The 18985-nt window shown below is 42.4% G+C and overlaps 1 protein-coding gene across 2 annotated transcripts in view; it reads right to left on the bottom strand.

The window, feature by feature from the left end:
* Window positions 1-419: 419 nt before the first annotated feature.
* LOC117333398 (uncharacterized protein YMR196W-like) overlaps window positions 420-18985 on the bottom strand; it is a 31191-nt gene continuing 12625 nt past the window's right edge. Inside the window, exons 11-19 of one of the 2 annotated variants that reach the window (XM_033892684.1) lie at window positions 15398-15540; window positions 13034-13154; window positions 12339-12483; window positions 11520-11713; window positions 10609-10737; window positions 9922-10045; window positions 8136-8306; window positions 7818-7914; window positions 420-2618 (exon numbers count right to left, since the gene is read on the bottom strand). In XM_033892684.1, the coding sequence (XP_033748575.1) occupies window positions 2558-2618; window positions 7818-7914; window positions 8136-8306; window positions 9922-10045; window positions 10609-10737; window positions 11520-11713; window positions 12339-12483; window positions 13034-13154; window positions 15398-15540 (1185 nt within the window). In that variant the 3' untranslated portion in view covers window positions 420-2557. Of the gene's footprint in view, window positions 2619-7817; window positions 7915-8135; window positions 8307-8363; window positions 8533-9921; window positions 10046-10608; window positions 10738-11519; window positions 11714-12338; window positions 12484-13033; window positions 13155-15397; window positions 15541-18985 lie in introns of those variants that run through there. The other variant, XM_033892685.1, reaches the window with a different exon arrangement.

Here is an 18985-nt window from a genome sequence, read left to right as displayed (position 1 = left end):
CAAGGTCACAGGGGTTAAAAAGGCTATAATCTTTAAACAACTTCTTCTCAATAACCAAGAGTCCCAGGGAGTTGATATTGGGTCTGTAGCATGCTGGGGTGAAGGGCTACCAAGTTTATTCAAATGAATGACCTTGACCTTCATTCAAGGTCACGTCGATCAAGTATGCTTAAATCTTTAAATGACTTTTAGTGAAAAGCCAAAGTGCAGAGAGACATTATATTGGTCCTGTAGCATGCTTTCAAATAACTGCAGGATCCATATATGAAAAGATCACTGCATTGCAGGTGAGCGATTTGGGCCCATTGGGACCTTGTTCTCCGGGTACTCCGGCTTTCCTCCACCTCCAAAACCTGGCACGTCCTTAAATGACCCTGGCTGTTAATAGGACGTTAAACAAAAACAAACCAAACATGAAATCTGGCAAAGATGTTCATTTATTGACCAATTTACATGAAATCTGGCAAAGATGTTCAGTTCACAAATTACATACAGAAGTTAAAAATCAAGGTAAACATTATTGTCAAGGTGAAATTTTTTATCTTTTTACTGATGTACTTTTTGTTATGACATTACAAAGAAAATTTGGTTCTCGGACAATGATGAAACGAATTAAAGCTAACAAATATGTTTAACATGTATATTGGTATTTACATTCCCATTAGTCCAGTAAATTTGGAGGTGGAAGGAAACGAGAGTTGCATGATAGTACATGTATACTTCTTTATGATTATGGGAGATATAAAGCCACATGACAGGGATGTTGGTGACCTGTCAATATTCTAGTTAAATATAGATATTCACAAACACATTATAAGGACGCATTTTACAATGTTTCTATTTTCTAGCAAAATGCCTGAATGTTCAGATAGTTTTTGAATGTCTGTAAATTCTACAGAGATGGGACGCAGAAGAAAATGTTTGTCACTACACGTTAGTGTGTCAATGATACAGATAAAACCTTGAAACCAAAGAGTGTACTTAGTGCTGCAGAATTAAGTAGATAAAAACTAGAAATGTAAGCGAATAGCTAACAACCCCGCTACCCCTTATTTGCAATCACAACAACCAAATGACATTGTTCTGGAAAATAGCACCACTGTATTTGTGATCCCTTAAAAACACTTTTATACCAATTTTCAGCTTTATACAATATTTTGGTGTTTCCGTAGTAATGGATGTGGAAACAGGTAATGCCTGAAATTAAAGACATATTAATACAATGTAAGTTACACAACTTTACCAAGTTTGAGTAAAATTGACCTAAAGACTGATGAGATAATAGCCAAATTACAATGAAAACCAACAATTCTGATTTATCTAAGGATTGAATGCTGCCTTGGTTGATTTCATGTGGCCATATTTCAGTTGACACAAATTTTTCCTAATAAATTGAAGTACAAGTCTGTAGTTAAGAGCCAGAACTTATGGTTTGTGTTAAAAGAAATAGTCCGTCTTTAGATGATGACCAAATAGTATTACTAGGACAAAAATATGGTTATGCAACACTTTACCATATGCATAAAACACTTGAAAATATAATGATTTAATTGAAATGTTAAATTGGGCTCCGTCCGTCCATTAGAGGGCTTATTTTCTGGGATGTAACTTCAAAACCGTTCAACTCAACTTCACAAAACTTTGTGTATATATTAGGTTAGTGCCTTAGTTGTGCCTTTTGCTATTGATGACATTTCAGTTTTTATATGTTTTTCTGTTACCATGGAAACAGTCAAAAACACAACATTGCTGTTTACTTTCATTTCCGGGCTGTAACTTCAAAATCATTCCACTCAAATCCACAAAACTTTCTGTATGTATTAGGTTAGTGCTGTAGTAGTGCATTTTCCAATTGACATTACATTTTCTATATTTTTTCTGCTACCATGGAAGTCATCAAAAACACTAAAACAAAACCGCTCCACTCAACTCTACAAAACTTTCTGTACATATTAGGTTAGTACCCTAGTTGTAGGTGAAACACACATAAGATCTGTATCAACATATAAACTCTTACTATAAGGTATATATGTATCATATTTGGGTTTTTATACCAACAGCTGGGCGCAGGGGATAATGCCACATTTTGCGGCTCCTTGTCTTGTCATTGAATTTAAATTATTATAAAAACGCTCTGCCAGCTGCACAGAAGAAAAATGACTAGACTGTTTTCCAGTTGTCTCCCGCTTCAAGTTGAACTGAACAGACATCTTTATTGTTGATTGCGACCTTGATACAAGCTCTACAGCTAATTAAAAGGTGGAGATTCATTTCTCAAATGTTTACAGATAGTAATTTTTGATCGATTGAACTTCCTTGTATACATCGATTCAAATGGAGTGTTATTTCCACCACGCAACACACAGGGACTTGACACGAATACGTAATTCCCAGTCCACTGCCCACTGGGACGATTTACTGTATCAAGGTAGGACATTTCAGCGTGATGACACTATCGAAGTCCACTCGAGAAGCCCAACCATCTTTGTTCATCACATTCATACAGGTTATGAGGATTTCAACGGCTTGTGTAGCTGTTGGAACACACTTCACTTCTTCACTCATTCAGGATCTTATAGAAGAATTCCACTATCAATGATGTCCATCCAGTCTGATGACTGAAAAACAAAAAATAACACAACTATAGATAAAGGAAATCATTCTTAAATGTTTTTGATAATTATGAGTCGAGAAGGTAAGCAGAACTTTGGATGAAAGTGAGACTTACCTAACCTCTCTGCCTATATAGGGTTCTCTTGACTTACCTAGACTCTCTTCTGTCTGTATAGGGGTTCCCCTGACTTACCTAGCCCCACATCCTCTGTCTGTATAGGGGTTCTCCTGACTTACCTAGCCCCACATCCTCTGTCTGTATAGGGGTTCCCCTGACTTACCTAGCCCCACATCCTCTGTCTGTATAGGGGTTCCCCTGACTTACCTAGCCCCACATCCTCTGTCTGTATAGGGGTTCTCTTGACTTACCTAGCCCCACATCCTCTGTATAGGGGTTCCCCTGACTTACCTAGCCCCACATCCTCTGTCTGTATAGGGGTTCACCTGACTTACCTAGCCCCACATCCTCTGTATAGGGGTTCCCCTGACTTACCTAGCCCCACATCCTCTGTCTGTATAGGGGTTCTCCTGACTTACCTAGCCCCACATCCTCTGTCTGTATAGGGGTTCTCCTGACTTACCTAGCCCCACATCCTCGGTCTGTACAGGAATGCTCCTGACTTACCTAGCCCCACATCCTCTGTCTGTATAGGGGTTCCCCTGACTTACCTAGCCCCACATCCTCTGTCTGTATAGGAATTCTCCTGACTTACCTAGCCCCACATCCTCTGTCTGTATAGGGGTTCTCCTGACTTACCTAGCCCCACATCCTCGGTCTGTACAGGAATGCTCCTGACTTACCTAGCCCCACATCCTCTGTCTGTATAGGGGTTCCCCTGACTTACCTAGCCCCACATCCTCGGTCTGTATAGGAATTCTCCTGACTTACCTAGCCCCACATCCTCTGTCTGTATAGGGGTTCTCTTGACTTACCTAGCCCCACATCCTCTGTATAGGGGTTCTCCTGACTTACCTAGCCCCACATCCTCGGTCTGTATAGGAATTCTCCTGACTTACCTAGCCTCACATCCTCGGTCTGTATAGGAATTCCCCTGACTTACCTAGCCCCACATCCTCTGTCTGTATAGGGGTTCTCCTGACTTACCTAGCCCCACATCCTCTGTCTGTATAGGGGTTCTCCTGACTTACCTAGCCCCACATCCTCTGTCTGTATAGGAATTCTCCTGACTTACCTAGCCCCACATCCTCTGTCTGTATAGGGGTTCTCCTGACTTACCTAGCCCCACATCCTCGGTCTGTACAGGAATGCTCCTGACTTACCTAGCCCCACATCCTCTGTCTGTATAGGGGTTCTTCTGACTTACCTAGCCCCACATCCTCGGTCTGTATAGGAATTCTCCTGACTTACCTAGCCTCGCATCCTCGGTCTGTATAGGAATTCCCCTGACTTACCTAGCCCCACATCCTCTGTCTGTATAGGGGTTCTCCTGACTTACCTAGCCCCACATCCTCTGTCTGTATAGGGGTTCTCCTGACTTACCTAGCCCCACATCCTCTGTCTGTATAGGAATTCTCCTGACTTACCTAGCCCCACATCCTCTGTCTGTATAGGGGTTCTCCTGACTTACCTAGCCCCACATCCTCGGTCTGTACAGGAATGCTCCTGACTTACCTAGCCCCACATCCTCTGTCTGTATAGGGGTTCTTCTGACTTACCTAGCCCCACATCCTGTTTGTATAGGGGTTCTCTTGATTTACCTAGCCCCACATCCTGTCTGTATAGGGGTTCTCCTGACTTACCTAGCCCCACATCCTCTGTCTGTATAGGGGTTCCCCTGACTTACCTAGCCCCACATCCTCTGTCTGTATAGGGGTTCTCCTGACTTACCTAGCCCCACATCCTCTGTCTGTATAGGGGTTCTCCTGACTTACCTAGCCCCACATCCTCTGTCTGTATAGGAATTCTCCTGACTTACCTAGCCCCACATCCTCTGTCTGTATAGGGGTTCTCCTGACTTACCTAGCCCCACATCCTCTGTCTGTATAGGGGTTCTCCCGACTAACCTAGCCCCACATCCTCTGTCTGTATAGGGGTTCTCCTGACTTACCTAGCCCCACATCCTCTGTCTGTATAGGGGTTCTCCTGACTTACCTAGCCCCACATCCTCTGTCTGTATAGGGGTTCTCCTGACTTACCTAGCCCCACATCCTCTGTCTGTATAGGGGTTCCCCTGACTTACCTAGCCCCACATCCTCTGTCTGTATAGGGGTTCCCCTGACTTACCTAGCCCCACATCCTCTGTCTGTATAGGGGTTCTCCTGACTTAACTAGCCCCACATCCTCTGTCTGTATAGGAATTCTCCTGACTTACCTAGCCCCACATCCTCTGTCTCTATAGGGGTTCTCCTGACTTACCTAGCCCCACATCCTCTGTCTGTATAGGAATTCTCCTGACTTACCTAGCCCCACATCCTCTGTCTGTATAGGGGTTCCCCTGACTTACCTAGCCCCACATCCTCGGTCTGTATAGGGGTTCTCCTGACTTACCTAGCCCCACATCCTGTCTGTATAGGGGTTCTCCTGACTTACCTAGCCCCACATCCTCGGTCTGTACAGGAATTCTCCTGACTTACCTAGCCCCACATCCTCTGTCTGTATAGGGGTTCTTCTGACTTACCTAGCCCCACATCCTGTTTGTATAGGGGTTCTCTTGATTTACCTAGCCCCACATCCTGTTTATATAGGGGTTCCCCTGACTTACCTAGCCCCACATCCTCTGTCTGTATAGGGGTTCCCCTGACTTACCTAGCCTGACATCCTCTGTCTGTATAGGGGTTCTCCTGACTTACCTAGCCCCCACATCCTCTGTCTGTATAGGGGTTCCCCTGACTTACCTAGCCCCACATCCTCTGTCTGTATAAGGGTTCTCCTGACTTACCTAGCCCCACATCCTCTGTCTGTATAGGGGTTCCCCTGACTTACCTAGCCCCACATCCTCTGTCTGTATAGGGGTTCCCCTGACTTACCTAGCCTCACATCCTCTGTCTGTATAGGGGTTCTCCTGACTTACCTAGCCTCTCTTCTGTCTGTATAGGGGTTCTCCTGACTTACCGAGCCCCACATCCTCTGTCTGTATAGGGGTTCTCCTGACTTACCTAGCCCCACATCCTCTGTCTGTATAGGAATTCTCCTGACTTACCTAGCCCCACATCCTCTGTCTGTATAGGGGTTCTCCTGACTTACCTAGCCTCACATCCTCTGTCTGTATAGGGGTTCTCCTGACTTACCTAGCCCCACATCCTCTGTCTGTATAGGGGTTCTCCTGACTTACCTAGCCCCACATCCTCTGTCTGTATAGGGGTTCTCCTGACTTACCTAGCCTCACATCCTCTGTCTGTATAGGAATTCTCCTGACTTACCTAGCCCCACATCCTCTGTCTGTATAGGGGTTCTCCTGACTTACCTAGCCTCTCTTCTGTCTGTATAGGGGTTCCCCTGACTTACCTAGCCCCACATCCTCTGTCTGTATAGGGGTTCCCCTGACTTACCTAGCCCCACATCCTCTGTATAGGGGTTCTCCTGACTTACCTAGCCCCACATCCTCTGTCTGTATAGGGGTTATCCTGACTTACCTAGCCCCACATCCTCTGTCTGTATAGGGGTTCCCCTGACTTACCTAGCCCCACATCCTCTGTATAGGGGTTCTCCTGACTTACCTAGCCCCACATCCTCTGTCTGTATAGGGGTTCTCCTGACTTACCTAGCCCCACATCCTCTGTCTGTATAGGGGTTCTCCTGACTTACCTAGCCTCACATCCTCGGTCTGTATAGGAATTCTCCTGACTTACCTAGCCCCACATCCTCTGTCCGTATAGGGGTTCTCCTGACTTACCTAGCCCCACATCCTCTGTCTGTATAGGGGTTCTCCTGACTTACCTAGCCCCACATCCTCTGTCTGTATAGGGGTTCTCCTGACTTACCTAGCCCCACATCCTCTGTCTGTATAGGAATTCTCCTGACTTACCTAGCCCCATGCACATCCTGTCTGTATAGGGGTTCTCCTGACTTACCGAGCCCCACATCCTGTCTGTATAGGGGTTCTTCTGACTTACCTAGCCTCTCTTCTGTCTGTATAAGGGTTCCCCTGACTTACCTAGCCCCACATCCTCTGTCTGTATAAGGGTTCCCCTGACTTACCTAGTCCCACATCCTCTGTCTGTATAGGGGTTCCCCTGACTTACCTAGCCCCACATCCTCTGTCTGTATAGGGGTTCTCCTGACTTACCTAGCCCCACATCCTCTGTCTGTAAAGGGGTTCTCCTGACTTACCTAGCCCCACATCCTCTGTCTGTATAGGGGTTCCCCTGACTTACCTAGACCCACATCCTCTGTCTGTATAGGGGTTCTCCTGACTTACCTAGCCCCACATCCTCTGTCTGTATAGGGGTTCCCCTGACTTACCTAGCCCCACATCCTCTGTCTGTATAGGGGTTCCTCTGACTTACCTAGCCTCTCTTCTGTCTGTATAGGGGTTCCCCTGACTTACCTAGCCCCACATCCTCTGCCTGTATAGGGGTTCTCCTGACTTACCTAGCCCCACATCCTCTGCCTGTATAGGGGTTCTCCTGACTTACCTAGCCTCACATCCTCTGCCTGTATAGGGGTTCCCCTGACTTACCTAGCCCCACATCCTCTGCCTGTATAGGGGTTCCCCTGACTTACCTAGCCCCACATCCTCTGCCTGTATAGGGGTTCTCCTGACTTACCTAGCCTCACATCCTCTGTCTGTACAGGAATTCTCCTGACTTACCTAGCCTCACATCCTCTGTATAGGGGTTCCCCTGACTTACCTAGTCCCACATCCTCTGTCTGTATAGGGGTTCCCCTGACTTACCTAGCCCCACATCCTCTGCCTGTATAGGGGTTCCCCTGACTTACCTAGCCCCACATCCTCTGCCTGTATAGGGGTTCTCCTGACTTACCTAGCCTCACATCCTCTGTCTGTACAGGAATTCTCCTGACTTACCTAGCCTCACATCCTCTGTATAGGGGTTCCCCTGACTTACCTAGTCCCACATCCTCTGTCTGTATAGGGGTTCACCTGACTTACCTAGCCCCACATCCTCTGTCTGTATAGGGGTTCTCCTGACTTACCTTGCCCCACATCCTCTGTCTGTATAGGGGTTCCCCTGACTTACCTAGCCTCACATCCTCTGCCTGTATAGGGGTTCCCCTGACTTACCTAGCCCCACATCCTCTGCCTGTATCAGCATGGAAGTATTCATAGAAGAGAATAAGGTCTTTCCATAAAGGGTCTGTGCTATACTTCAGATCTTCTCCTGTTAACCGAAATAGTTATAGATCAGATATTCTCTTGAATCAAATAAGTCTGAACTGTTTGATCAAACAAACCAGATCTGTTATACATATCAACATATAGGAGGTATGATAGTTTGTCATATGATGTAATAAAAGTATCTCAAAATCAACAAATTCTACAATGTAGCTCATGTAAAACATGAAAATAAATATTGACATTTTTGTATAAAAATGTAATTACCATGCAGTGGTCTTTTTCCATCCTTTGGCATAAACAGAGCAACAATTCTATTACAAATTTCCATGGCAATAGCATGTAAGTCCAGAGTCTGTCCAGATGTTACACGGATAGTCATATCTTTATCACACAAAGTGTGGTGTGTCTCCAGAGCTTCCACCAGTAGATAGTTCACTGTAAGTAAAGGTTAAAGGTCACACAGTCATACCTCCATCACACAAGGTGTGGTGTGTCTGTAGGACTTCTACCAGTAGATAGTTCACTGTAAGTAAAGGTTAAAGGTCACACAAAGTGTGGTGTGTCTCCAGAGCTTCCAACAGTAGATAGTTCACTGTAAGTAAAGGTTAAAGGTCACATAAATTGTGGTGTGTCTCCAGAGCTTCCACCAGTAGATAGTTCACTGTAAGTAAAGGTTAAAGGTCACACAAAGTGTGGTGTGTCTGTAGGACTTCTACCAGTATATAGTTCACAGTAAGTAAAGGTTAAAGGTCACACAGTTATACATAGTTATTATTACATATTAATGATAAGATCCTCTATGTATTAGTCAAATATGAGAAAACATGCACCTTGAAGAACGTTTGTGTTAAAGGGCACCAAAGTAAAGTACACATGTTAAAGATAGGTCACCATTACCACATCTATATGGCTTATAGCAGGATACTTCAGTGGGTATATTTGGTGTACGAATGTTTAGGATACTCCAGTGGGTATATTTGGTGTACGAGTGTTTAGGATACTCCAGTGGGTATATTTGGTGTACGAGTGTTTAGGATACTTCAGTGGGTATATTTGGTGTACGAGTGTTTAGGATACTCCAGTGGGTATATTTGGTGTACGAGTGTTTAGGATACTCCAGTGGGTATATTTGGTGTACGAGTGTTTAGGATACTCCAGTGGGTATATTTGGTGTACGAGTGTTTAGGATACTCCAGTGGGTATATTTGGTTTACGAGTGTTTAGGATACTCCAGTGGGTATATTTGGTGTACGAGTGTTTAGGATACTCAGTGGGTATATTTGGTGTACGAGTGTTTAGGATACTCCAGTGGGTATATTTGGTGTACGAGTGTTTAGGATACTCCAGTGGGTATATTTGGTGTACGAGTGTTTAGGATACTTCAGTGGGTATATTTGGTGTACGAGTGTTTAGGATACTTCAGTGGGTATATTTGGTGTACGAGTGTTTAGGATACTCCAGTGGGTATATTTGGTGTACGAGTGTTTAGGATACTCCAGTGGGTATATTTGGTGTACGAGTGTTTAGGATACTTCAGTGGGTATATTTGGTGTACGAGTGTTTAGGATACTCCAGTGGGTATATTTGGTGTACGAGTGTTTAGGATACTCCAGTGGGTATATTTGGTGTACGAGTGTTTAGGATACTCCAGTGGGTATATTTGGTGTACGAGTGTTTAGGATACTCCAGTGGGTATATTTGGTGTACGAGTGTTTAGGATACTCCAGTGGGTATATTTGGTGTAGGAGTGTTTAGGATACTTCAGTGGGTATATTTGGTGTACGAGTGTTTAGGATACTTCAGTGGGTATATTTGGTGTACGAGTGTTTAGGATACTCCAGTGGGTATATTTGGTGTACGAGTGTTTAGGATACTCCAGTGGGTATATTTAGTGTACGAGTGTTTAGGATACTTCAGTGGGTATATTTGGTGTACGAGTGTTTAGGATACTCCAGTGGGTATATTTGGTGTACGAGTGTTTAGGATACTCCAGTGGGTATATTTGGTGTACGAGTGTTTGTATGGCTTGGAGTGCCTTGTTACTACTTACTACAGAGCCAGATAGGGCCTCTCCAATTACTATTGCCTCCAAAAATTTCTGAGTTGGATTCCCCTGGAGTGTATTTCACTGGATTGTCCCCAGACTGGAATTCATACGGTCTGTCACAGTAATACTGAAAATGTGACATACAAATTACCAGGTCTGTCACAGTAATACTGAAAATGTGACATACAAATTACCAGGTCTGTCACAGTAATACTGAAATGTGACATAGAAATTACCAGGTCTGTCACAGTAATACTGAAATTGTGACATACAAATTACCAGGCCTGTCACAGTAATACTGAAAATGTGACATACAAATTACCAGGCCTGTCACAGTAATACTGAAATTGTGACATACAAATTACCAGGTCTGTCACAGTAATACTGAAAATGTGACACACAAATTACCAGGTCTGTCACAGTAATACTGAAAATGTGACATACAAATTACCAGGCCTGTCACAGTAATACTGAAAATGTGACAAACAAATTACCAGGCCTGTCACAGTAATACTGAAATGTGACATAGAAATTACCAGGTCTGTCACAGTAATATTGAAAATGTGACAAACAAATTACCAGGTCTGTCACAGTAATACTGAAAATGTGACATACAAATTACCATGTCTGTCACAGTAATACTGAAAATGTGACATACAAATTAACAGGCCAAAAATATTTTTAGTTTACCTTAGAAAGGGAACGAACTCCGTACGGTGACAGGAACTCCTTCTCATCAGTGAGGTAATATAAGATATGTTCCAGTCTTGTGATGGGGACTACAGACAGCGCAAATCGTCCATCCTTCAACTTCCATATCTGTAAGTGTACATACTTGTTCCTACATGTTTTGTTAACATACATACAGCATTCATGTTATCTAAAAATAATGTCCTTTATCAAAAAATGTTTCCGAACACATTGATAGGGTACTTATGTGAGTGTGAGAGAGAAGGGAAACTGGGCAAGGTTTGACTAGAACTGTAAGCCAATGGCTGACTAATACCTCCCACTACCTCATTTACAACCATGGCAACCTAATGACATCTATTGTTTTGGAAAATAGCTCCATTGTGTTTGCTATCCATTTAAATACTTACTGTTATATTTCGTTATACTTCAATTCTGATGAAACAGATGCCTCTATCCATTATACTTTTATAGTAACAGTTCAAGAAACACCAAATGTTTTAAGCGATAAGCATTAACGAAATACACCACTTAACCAAGTTTGAATAAAATTGATTCAAGGACTGATAAACTGTTGGCCATTACACAAAACCTGTGTATAGTGACCTTAGTTACCATGACAACCAACATTTCTGAAAAAAAAATATGCATGCACATCTTTACATATTCCCTAAAATTCTTGTGGAGTTTTTTTTTGAAATTGGTTAACTTTGTTTGCAGGAATTGTCCAGACAAGATACATCACACTTAATGGCATCAAGGGTAATAACTCTGGTAAAAAATGATGGAATTTAACAGCTTTCAGAGAGACACAAGTACATGTCATGATATTCATGTGCAAAGTTTTGTTAAAATCCATACATAATCCTGGGAGGAGAAGCCAGAACAAAGCTGTAATACAGTATATGTACATGATTGGAGTGTTCCTGACACAACTGCTCCAGATTATCATAGAAAGGCTGATCCCTCGAGGTGGCTGACTGACCAATCACAGTGCAGGCTATCACTGGCACAAGGCCAACTAATGAACGCAGCTGTATTGCAGACCTTTGACCCTTCTTTGACAACACATCATAGTAGAAATGGTCTTCGTTGTGCCATAGTCCTATTTGGAAAAAAACATGAAGTCTAAATACATCTATCCTCTCCGATAAGCTATACCAGATTACTCCTATTGAGCAATTTCCAAAACTAAAATTTTCAATCAATATAAATGGTCAAGCTCTAGTTTATTTTTTCAAGTTGCCATACTATCACTCTTCAGAATAGAAAACTGAACTTTTCATTGGCCAAATCAATGCAGAGTTTCTTAGGCCAAGGGGAGGCAACTCAGAGTAACATAAATCAAGATGACTTGCATCAGTGCATAATTATTTAACCCCATAAAGCCTAAGCTGGGGATAATGAAATATTGAGAGGAATACCTTTCAATGCATCAACTCTAATAGAATATTCCATTAAAGCTTCAGCAAGAATTTGTCTAGATTACTATTTTTGTAGCTTTAGGGGGTACAGGTTCAAATTTCCTATCAGAGACTGAAGCAGAATCATGCAGTCCTAAAAATAAATCAGGGGTTCGTTGCACGGAAAAGTATTTTGAAATTTCCACAACACACAACATACCTTTGCATTGTCACCTATAGAACACAATAGATAACTAATATTAACAACATCCTATGGTATCTGCTGACGGTGAATTGTAGTGGAACTCTCCAGTAATGGACACCTACCTCCACATCCGATATCTAAGTTTAAGGCCTGAAACACCTTAACAAAATCCAGTAAAAATGAAATAGCCAAGTCTGTGTGTCCAAGTTCCAGGGCTATCTCAATCATGTTGAGGGAAAAGAAAGCCATCCAACCAGTAGCATCTGCCTGAAAATGACACATGGTTATTCCATTAGGTATTCAGACATCGGGTTGTATTCCTGGTAATATGAGACAGGGTTATTTGATTAGGTGTTAAGACATTGAGCTGTATATTTTGTGTGAAGACACAGTTATATCTTAAGGTGTAAAGAAATCAGGTTGTTATTTTTGGTGTGAAGACATAACTGGTTTCCTATATAACATATATTTCACTCATAGGACGGAATATTAATATTTCAATTTAAATTGAGTAGCACAATAATTAATTGCCACATTTACAATACTATCTACAAAAAAACAATATGCAGAAACTGCTATCATAAATAAGCAGAATACTTCTGATGCAAAATATGACAAAATAAGATTAGCACTTAAGCAGCATTTTTACAGTATTTGAGTCAATTGAAACCCCTTAAGTTCACTTGAAGTTCTTTTTAAAAGACTTTATCAATCTTAAATATAGGTTCAGGTAAACAAAGGTAACATTTCACATCAGCATAGCTCTCGATCCATCATTTGATAAAAGTGACATGTACTTATCCAGACGAGAGCCCACCTGTTCCATTTCTGTGTCCTCAGGTCTCTGCGCTGATCTATTTATAGCGCTGATGTTGTCGAGGCCCAAGAATCCACCATGAAATATGTGTTGGTTCCACAGACATTTCTCCGTCCACATCCTGAGGAAATAAAACATAGTTCATCTGTTTACAAGCATACTGGTAGTCTGATGTATTTACCACTGGTAGTTTAGACTGAGCCTGTAGAAGGCCTTGGGTACCTGATATATACATACCAGTGGTAGTTTAGACTGAGCCTGTAGAAGGCCTTGGATACCTGATATATATATACCAGTGGTAGTTTAGACTGAGCCTGTAGAAGGCCTTGGGAACCTCATATATATGTACCAGTGGTAGTTTAGACTGAGCCTGTGGAAGGCCTTGGGTACCTGATATATATATACCAGTGGTAGTTTAGGCTGAGCCTGTAGAAGGCCTTGGGTACCTGATATACAGTAAAACTCACTTGTGTTGAACACGGTTGAATCGAATACATCGGATGAGTCGAACGTTTCGTTCGGTCCCGATTTTTCCCCTTCTTTATCTTAGTAAATTAAGCACGGATGACTCGAACACTGTTGAATCGAATACTGCGGTTGTGTCGAATATATTTTGTGGTCCCTCCCTTCTAAACTATACCAAAATTTCCATTTTTGTGTCGAACATCGAGGCGTCATGCTGTCTCAGGTAAAATTTGCTGGCCTCGTCTGATTGACCGAGTGTGACCGATCACCCGTAACGGTGTAAACAGAGCCTATTATTAGTTTCCGGCTGTCGGTTACGCATCATCCAATTGTTTATACAGGTGCTCAGGTGAAGTAAAACGTTCAGGTATACATAACTAAGAATAAAATGTGCACGTTTTAGTCTACAAACCGATGTGTTCTGTTTACTGTTTTGATGCACAAGGCCGCCGAAAAAAATAAGGAAAAGGTAAACGATAAATTACATATCTTCCATCGAAAAATGCAAAGAAAAATACCTGTCTGTCATTGATTTATCTATATATGCCTAAATTCTGAATACGACGATGCAATAGTAACAATGATATGCGGAATGTTTTTACTCTGTTCAAAAGATTGTGGCAATGCATGATTATGCAGCCGATAAAACACTGACCGCGGCCTTCACCTTTGATACAAAATCAGCACGCGTACGGTCGATCAATTTTCCCGGACTGTTTATTGTTTAATATTGTTAAATTGGAGAACAATATAAACGGATTTAAAGATAGATAATATGAGTACAATATATATATTTATATTCTTATAATATATGTAACGTTTTCATAGAATATTATGCTGTCATTTGCGACTCCCGTGTGTAAATCGTGTGTCTATGTCAAAGACTATTTTACGCATGAACTTTGTTTTTATCTGTAACTGTGCACAATATTGTTTATTAGATAAAGGAATAATTGTTATCATGTACAATTAATTAATTTCTTTGTTATTATGTATTGCTTATTTTCGACTATATTATCATGCAAGCACTTGTTCTGCATACAACCGATGAAAGTTGGGTTTTGTCTCCGTATACAAACACGGATAAGTCGAACCATCGGATAAGTCGAATATTTTGCTTGGTCCCGTCGACTTCGACTTATCCGAGTTTTACTGTATATATACCAGTGGTAGTTTAGACTGAGCCTGTAGAAGGCCTTGGATACCTGATATATACATACCAGTGGTAGTTTAGACTGAGCCTGTAGAAGGCCTTGGGAACCTCATATATATGTACCAGCAGTAGTTTAGACTGAGCCTGTAGAAGGCCTTGGGTACCTGATATATATATACCAGTGGTAGTTTAGACTGAGCCTGTAGAAGGCCTTGGGTAACCTCATATATATGTACCAGTCGTAGTTTAGACTGAGCCTGTAGAAGGCCTTGGGAACCTCATATATATATACCAGTGGTAGTTTAGACTGAGCCTGTAGAAGGCCTTGGGAACCTCATATATACATACCAGTGGTAGTTTAGACTGAGTCTGTGGAAGGCCTTGGGTACCTGATATATACATACCAGTGGTAGTTTAGACTGAGCCTGTAGAAGGCCTTGGGAACCTCATATATATGTACCAGTGGTAGTTTAGACTGAGCCTGTAGAAGGCCTTGGATACCTGATATATATGTACCAGTGGTAGTTTAGACTGAGCCTGTGGAAGGCCTTGGGTACCTGATATATATTTACCAGTGGTAGTTTTGACTGAGCCTGTGGAAGGCTTTGGAAGTTTAGACTGAGCCTGTAGAAGGCCTTGGGTACCTGATATATATTTACCAGTGGTAGTTTTGACTGAGCCTGTGGAAGGCTTTGGAAGTTTAGACTGAGCCTGTAGAAGGCCTTGGGTACCTGATATATACATACCAGTGGTAGTTTAGTCTGAGCCTGTCCAGAGCCTGTTGTAAGAAGTCCTTATCATCTGACCCACTATATCTGTACGCCTTCAGTACTGACCAAGCATGGATCGGTGGATTCATGTCTCCAAACTCATATTCACATCCTGGCATCTAAAACAACACGTTAGTGAAAAAAGAGATTTGTACATAATAACAGACTTATCACACAGAACTTGTACATAATAACTAATAGAATCTTTCCCTACCTTGAGAGTGTGACAGAGAAATCTCAACCTGAGGGGGAGATTCTTGAATGTCCAACCCGAGGCTTGCCGAGGGTTTGGACATTCAAGAATCTCCCCCGAAGGTTGAGATTTCTTTGTTACACCCTCAAGGTAGGGAATGATTATTTTTCTCCCACCTCTTTTCTTTATGTGTTTTCCCATCGACGATCTCCGTCTGTTTGTAAACAAGTACACATGTCAAAAAAACCGCGGGAAATATGCACACATTTCCATTCATCCATTTCACGTGGGGTGACGTCACTCACTCATCACTGTCCGACTCGGAGTAAATCACACGAGGTCGCTTTGAAATCGACTTTGTGTTGTCATTATGGCTGTGGAAATGGATGTTAAATGTTCCCCCACTGATTGTGGATCCATAAAACACCGATCTTGTGACATCGGACGGAGTTGGGCACAAGGAAATGCTGTTGTGCGATCTTTTTACTTGTGACAGTTGAACAATTTTGTCGCGATCGGTGCAGGTAGGTGTACGTGTGCTCTCAGTTTCAGTTGTAGGCCTACAGTTGGGGGATTCATTTGTATTTGAAAGAATGGCAGACATTTTTTGTTTTTGGAAACTGTTCAGTTGTCTATAGTTGTTTAGAGACTGGGGATTTTTGTATTATTGTGTACACAATTTGTTTGTTGACGTAGCAGACGACGTAATGTAAACAAAAACAAGAGGCCCATGGGGCCTGTATCGCTCACCTGGTTGGATTAGACCAAATGTCGAAATAATGTTCATATTCAATTTGCTTTATTTGTAAAACTCTGACAATGCTATGTATGGTTATAGTGTGGGAATCCGAACTGCTTTAAAGATTAATGAAGTCCAGACTCTCTAAGGTCTGAAAGACCTCAAGAATTGTTTATAGAACATGCATTCATCACTTTATGACTAGTAGCGATTTAAAGGAATTACCTCTATTTCACCTATTGGGCCCAGCCCCTTTGCCCCTTCGGGGGTCAGAGTCACCATTTATGCAAAATCTGTTCCCTTGTTTCTGACCAAATTGGGTTCAAATCCATTCATAACTTGATGACTAGTAGCGATTCAAAGGAATTACCTCTATTTCCCCCACTGGGCCCCGCCCTTTTGGCCCCTTTAGGGTCAGAGTCACCGTTTATGCAAAATCTGTTCCCTTCCACCAGGCATGTTACTGATCAAATTGGGTTCAAATCCATTCATAACTTCATGACTAGTAGCGATTCAAAGGAATTACCTCTATTTCCCTCACTGGGCCCTGCCCTTTTGGCCCCTTTAGGGTCAGAGTCACTATTTATTCACAATCTGTTCCCCTTCCCCCAAGGATGTTTCTGAAAATTTGGTTCAAATCCATTAATAACTTTATGACTAGTAGCAATTTAAAGGAATTACTTCTATTTCCCCTATTGGGCCCCACCCCTTTGGCCCCTCCGTGGTCAGAGCCACCATTTATGCAAAATCTGTTCCCCTTCCCCCAAGGATGTTTCTGACCAAATTGGGTTCAAATCCTTTCATAACTTTATGACTAGTAGCGCTTCAAAGGAATTACCTCTATTTCCCCACTGGGCCCCGCCCTTTTGGCCCCTTTAAGGTCAGAGTCACCATTTATGCACAATCTGTTCCCCTTCCCCCAAGGATGTTTCGGAACATATTGGGTTCAAATCCATTCATAACTTAATAACTAGTAGCGTTTTTAAGGAATTACCTCTATTTCACCTATTGGGCCCCGCCCCTTTGGCCCCTCAGGGGTCAGAGTCACCATTTATGCAAAATCTGTTCCCCTTCCCCCAAAGATATCTCTGACCAAATTGGGTTCAAATCCTTTCATAATTTTATGACTAGTAGCGCTTCAAAGGAATTACATCTATTTCCCCACTGGCCCCGCCCTTTTGGCCCCTTTAAGGTCAGAGTCACCATTTATGCACAATCTGTTCCCCTTCCCCCAAGGATGTTTCGGAACATATTGGGTTCAAATCCATTCATAACTTAATAACTAGTAGCGTTTTTAAGGAATTACCTCTATTTCACCTATTGGGCCCCGCCCCTTTGGCCCCTCAGGGGTCAGAGTCACCATTTATACAAATCTGTTCCCCTTCCCCCAAAGATATCTCTGACCAAATTGGGTTCAAATCCATTCATAACTTTATGACTAGTAGTGATTTAAAGGAATTACTTCTATTTCCCCTATTGGGACCCGCCCTTTTGGCCCCTCGGGGGTCAGTGTCACCATTTATGCAAAATAGGTTCCTCTTCCTCCCAAGGAAGATTCTGACCAAATTGGGTTCAAATCCATTCATAACTTTATGACAAGTAGCGATTTAAAGGAATTACCTCATTTCCCCTATTGGGCCCCGCCCCTTTAGCCCCTTTGGGGTCAGAGCCACCATTTATGCAAAATCTATTCCCCTTCCCCCAAAGATATCTCTGACCAAATTTGGTTCAAATCCATTCATAACTTTATGACTAGTAGTGATAGGAATTACTTCTATTTCCCCTATCGGGCCCTGCCCCTTTGGCCCCTCCGGGGTCAGAGTCACCATTTATGCAAAATCTCTTTCCCTTCCCCAAGGATGTTTCTGACCGAATTGGGTTCAAATCCATCCATAACTTTATGACTAGTAGCGATTTAGAGGAATTACCTCTATTTCCCATAATTGGCCCCGCCCCTTTGGCCCCTTTATGGTCAGTCACCATTTATGCAAAATCTGTTCATCTTTCCCCAAGGATGTTTCTGACCAAAATTGGGTTCAAATCCATTCATAACTTTATGACTAGTAGCGATAAAAGGAATTACCTCTATTTCCCCCACTCGGCCCCGCCCCTTTGGCCCCTTTGGGGGTCAGAATCACCATTTATGCAAAATCTGTTCCCCTTCCCCCAAGGATGTTTCTGACCAAATTGGGTTCAAATCTATTCATAACTTTATGACTAGTAGCGATTTAAAGGAATTACCTCTATTTCCCCCAATGGGCCCCGCCCCTTTGTCCCCTCTGGGGTCAGAGCCACCATTTATGCAAAATCTCTTCCCCTTCCCCAAAGGATGTTTCTGACCAAATTGGGTTCAAATCCATTAATAACTTTATGACTAGTAGCGATTTAAAAGTATTACTTCTATTTCCCTTTTGGGACCCGCCCCTTTGGCCCCTCGGGGGTCAGAGTCACCATTTATGCAAAATAGGTTCCTCTTCCTCCAAGGAAGTTTCTGACCAAATTGGGTTCAAATCCATTCATAACTTTATGACAAGTAGCGATTTAAAGGAATTACCTTTATTTCCCCTATTTGGCCCCGCCCCTTTGGCCCCTTGGGGGTCAGAATCACCATTTATGCAAAATCTGTTTCCGT

The sequence above is a fragment of the Pecten maximus genome, chromosome 8 (assembly GCF_902652985.1).
Source record: "Pecten maximus chromosome 8, xPecMax1.1, whole genome shotgun sequence".
Lineage (NCBI taxonomy): Eukaryota > Metazoa > Mollusca > Bivalvia > Pectinida > Pectinidae > Pecten > Pecten maximus.
The sequence above is the reverse complement of the archived record's forward strand: the minus strand, read 5'-3'. Positions and strand labels throughout refer to the sequence as shown.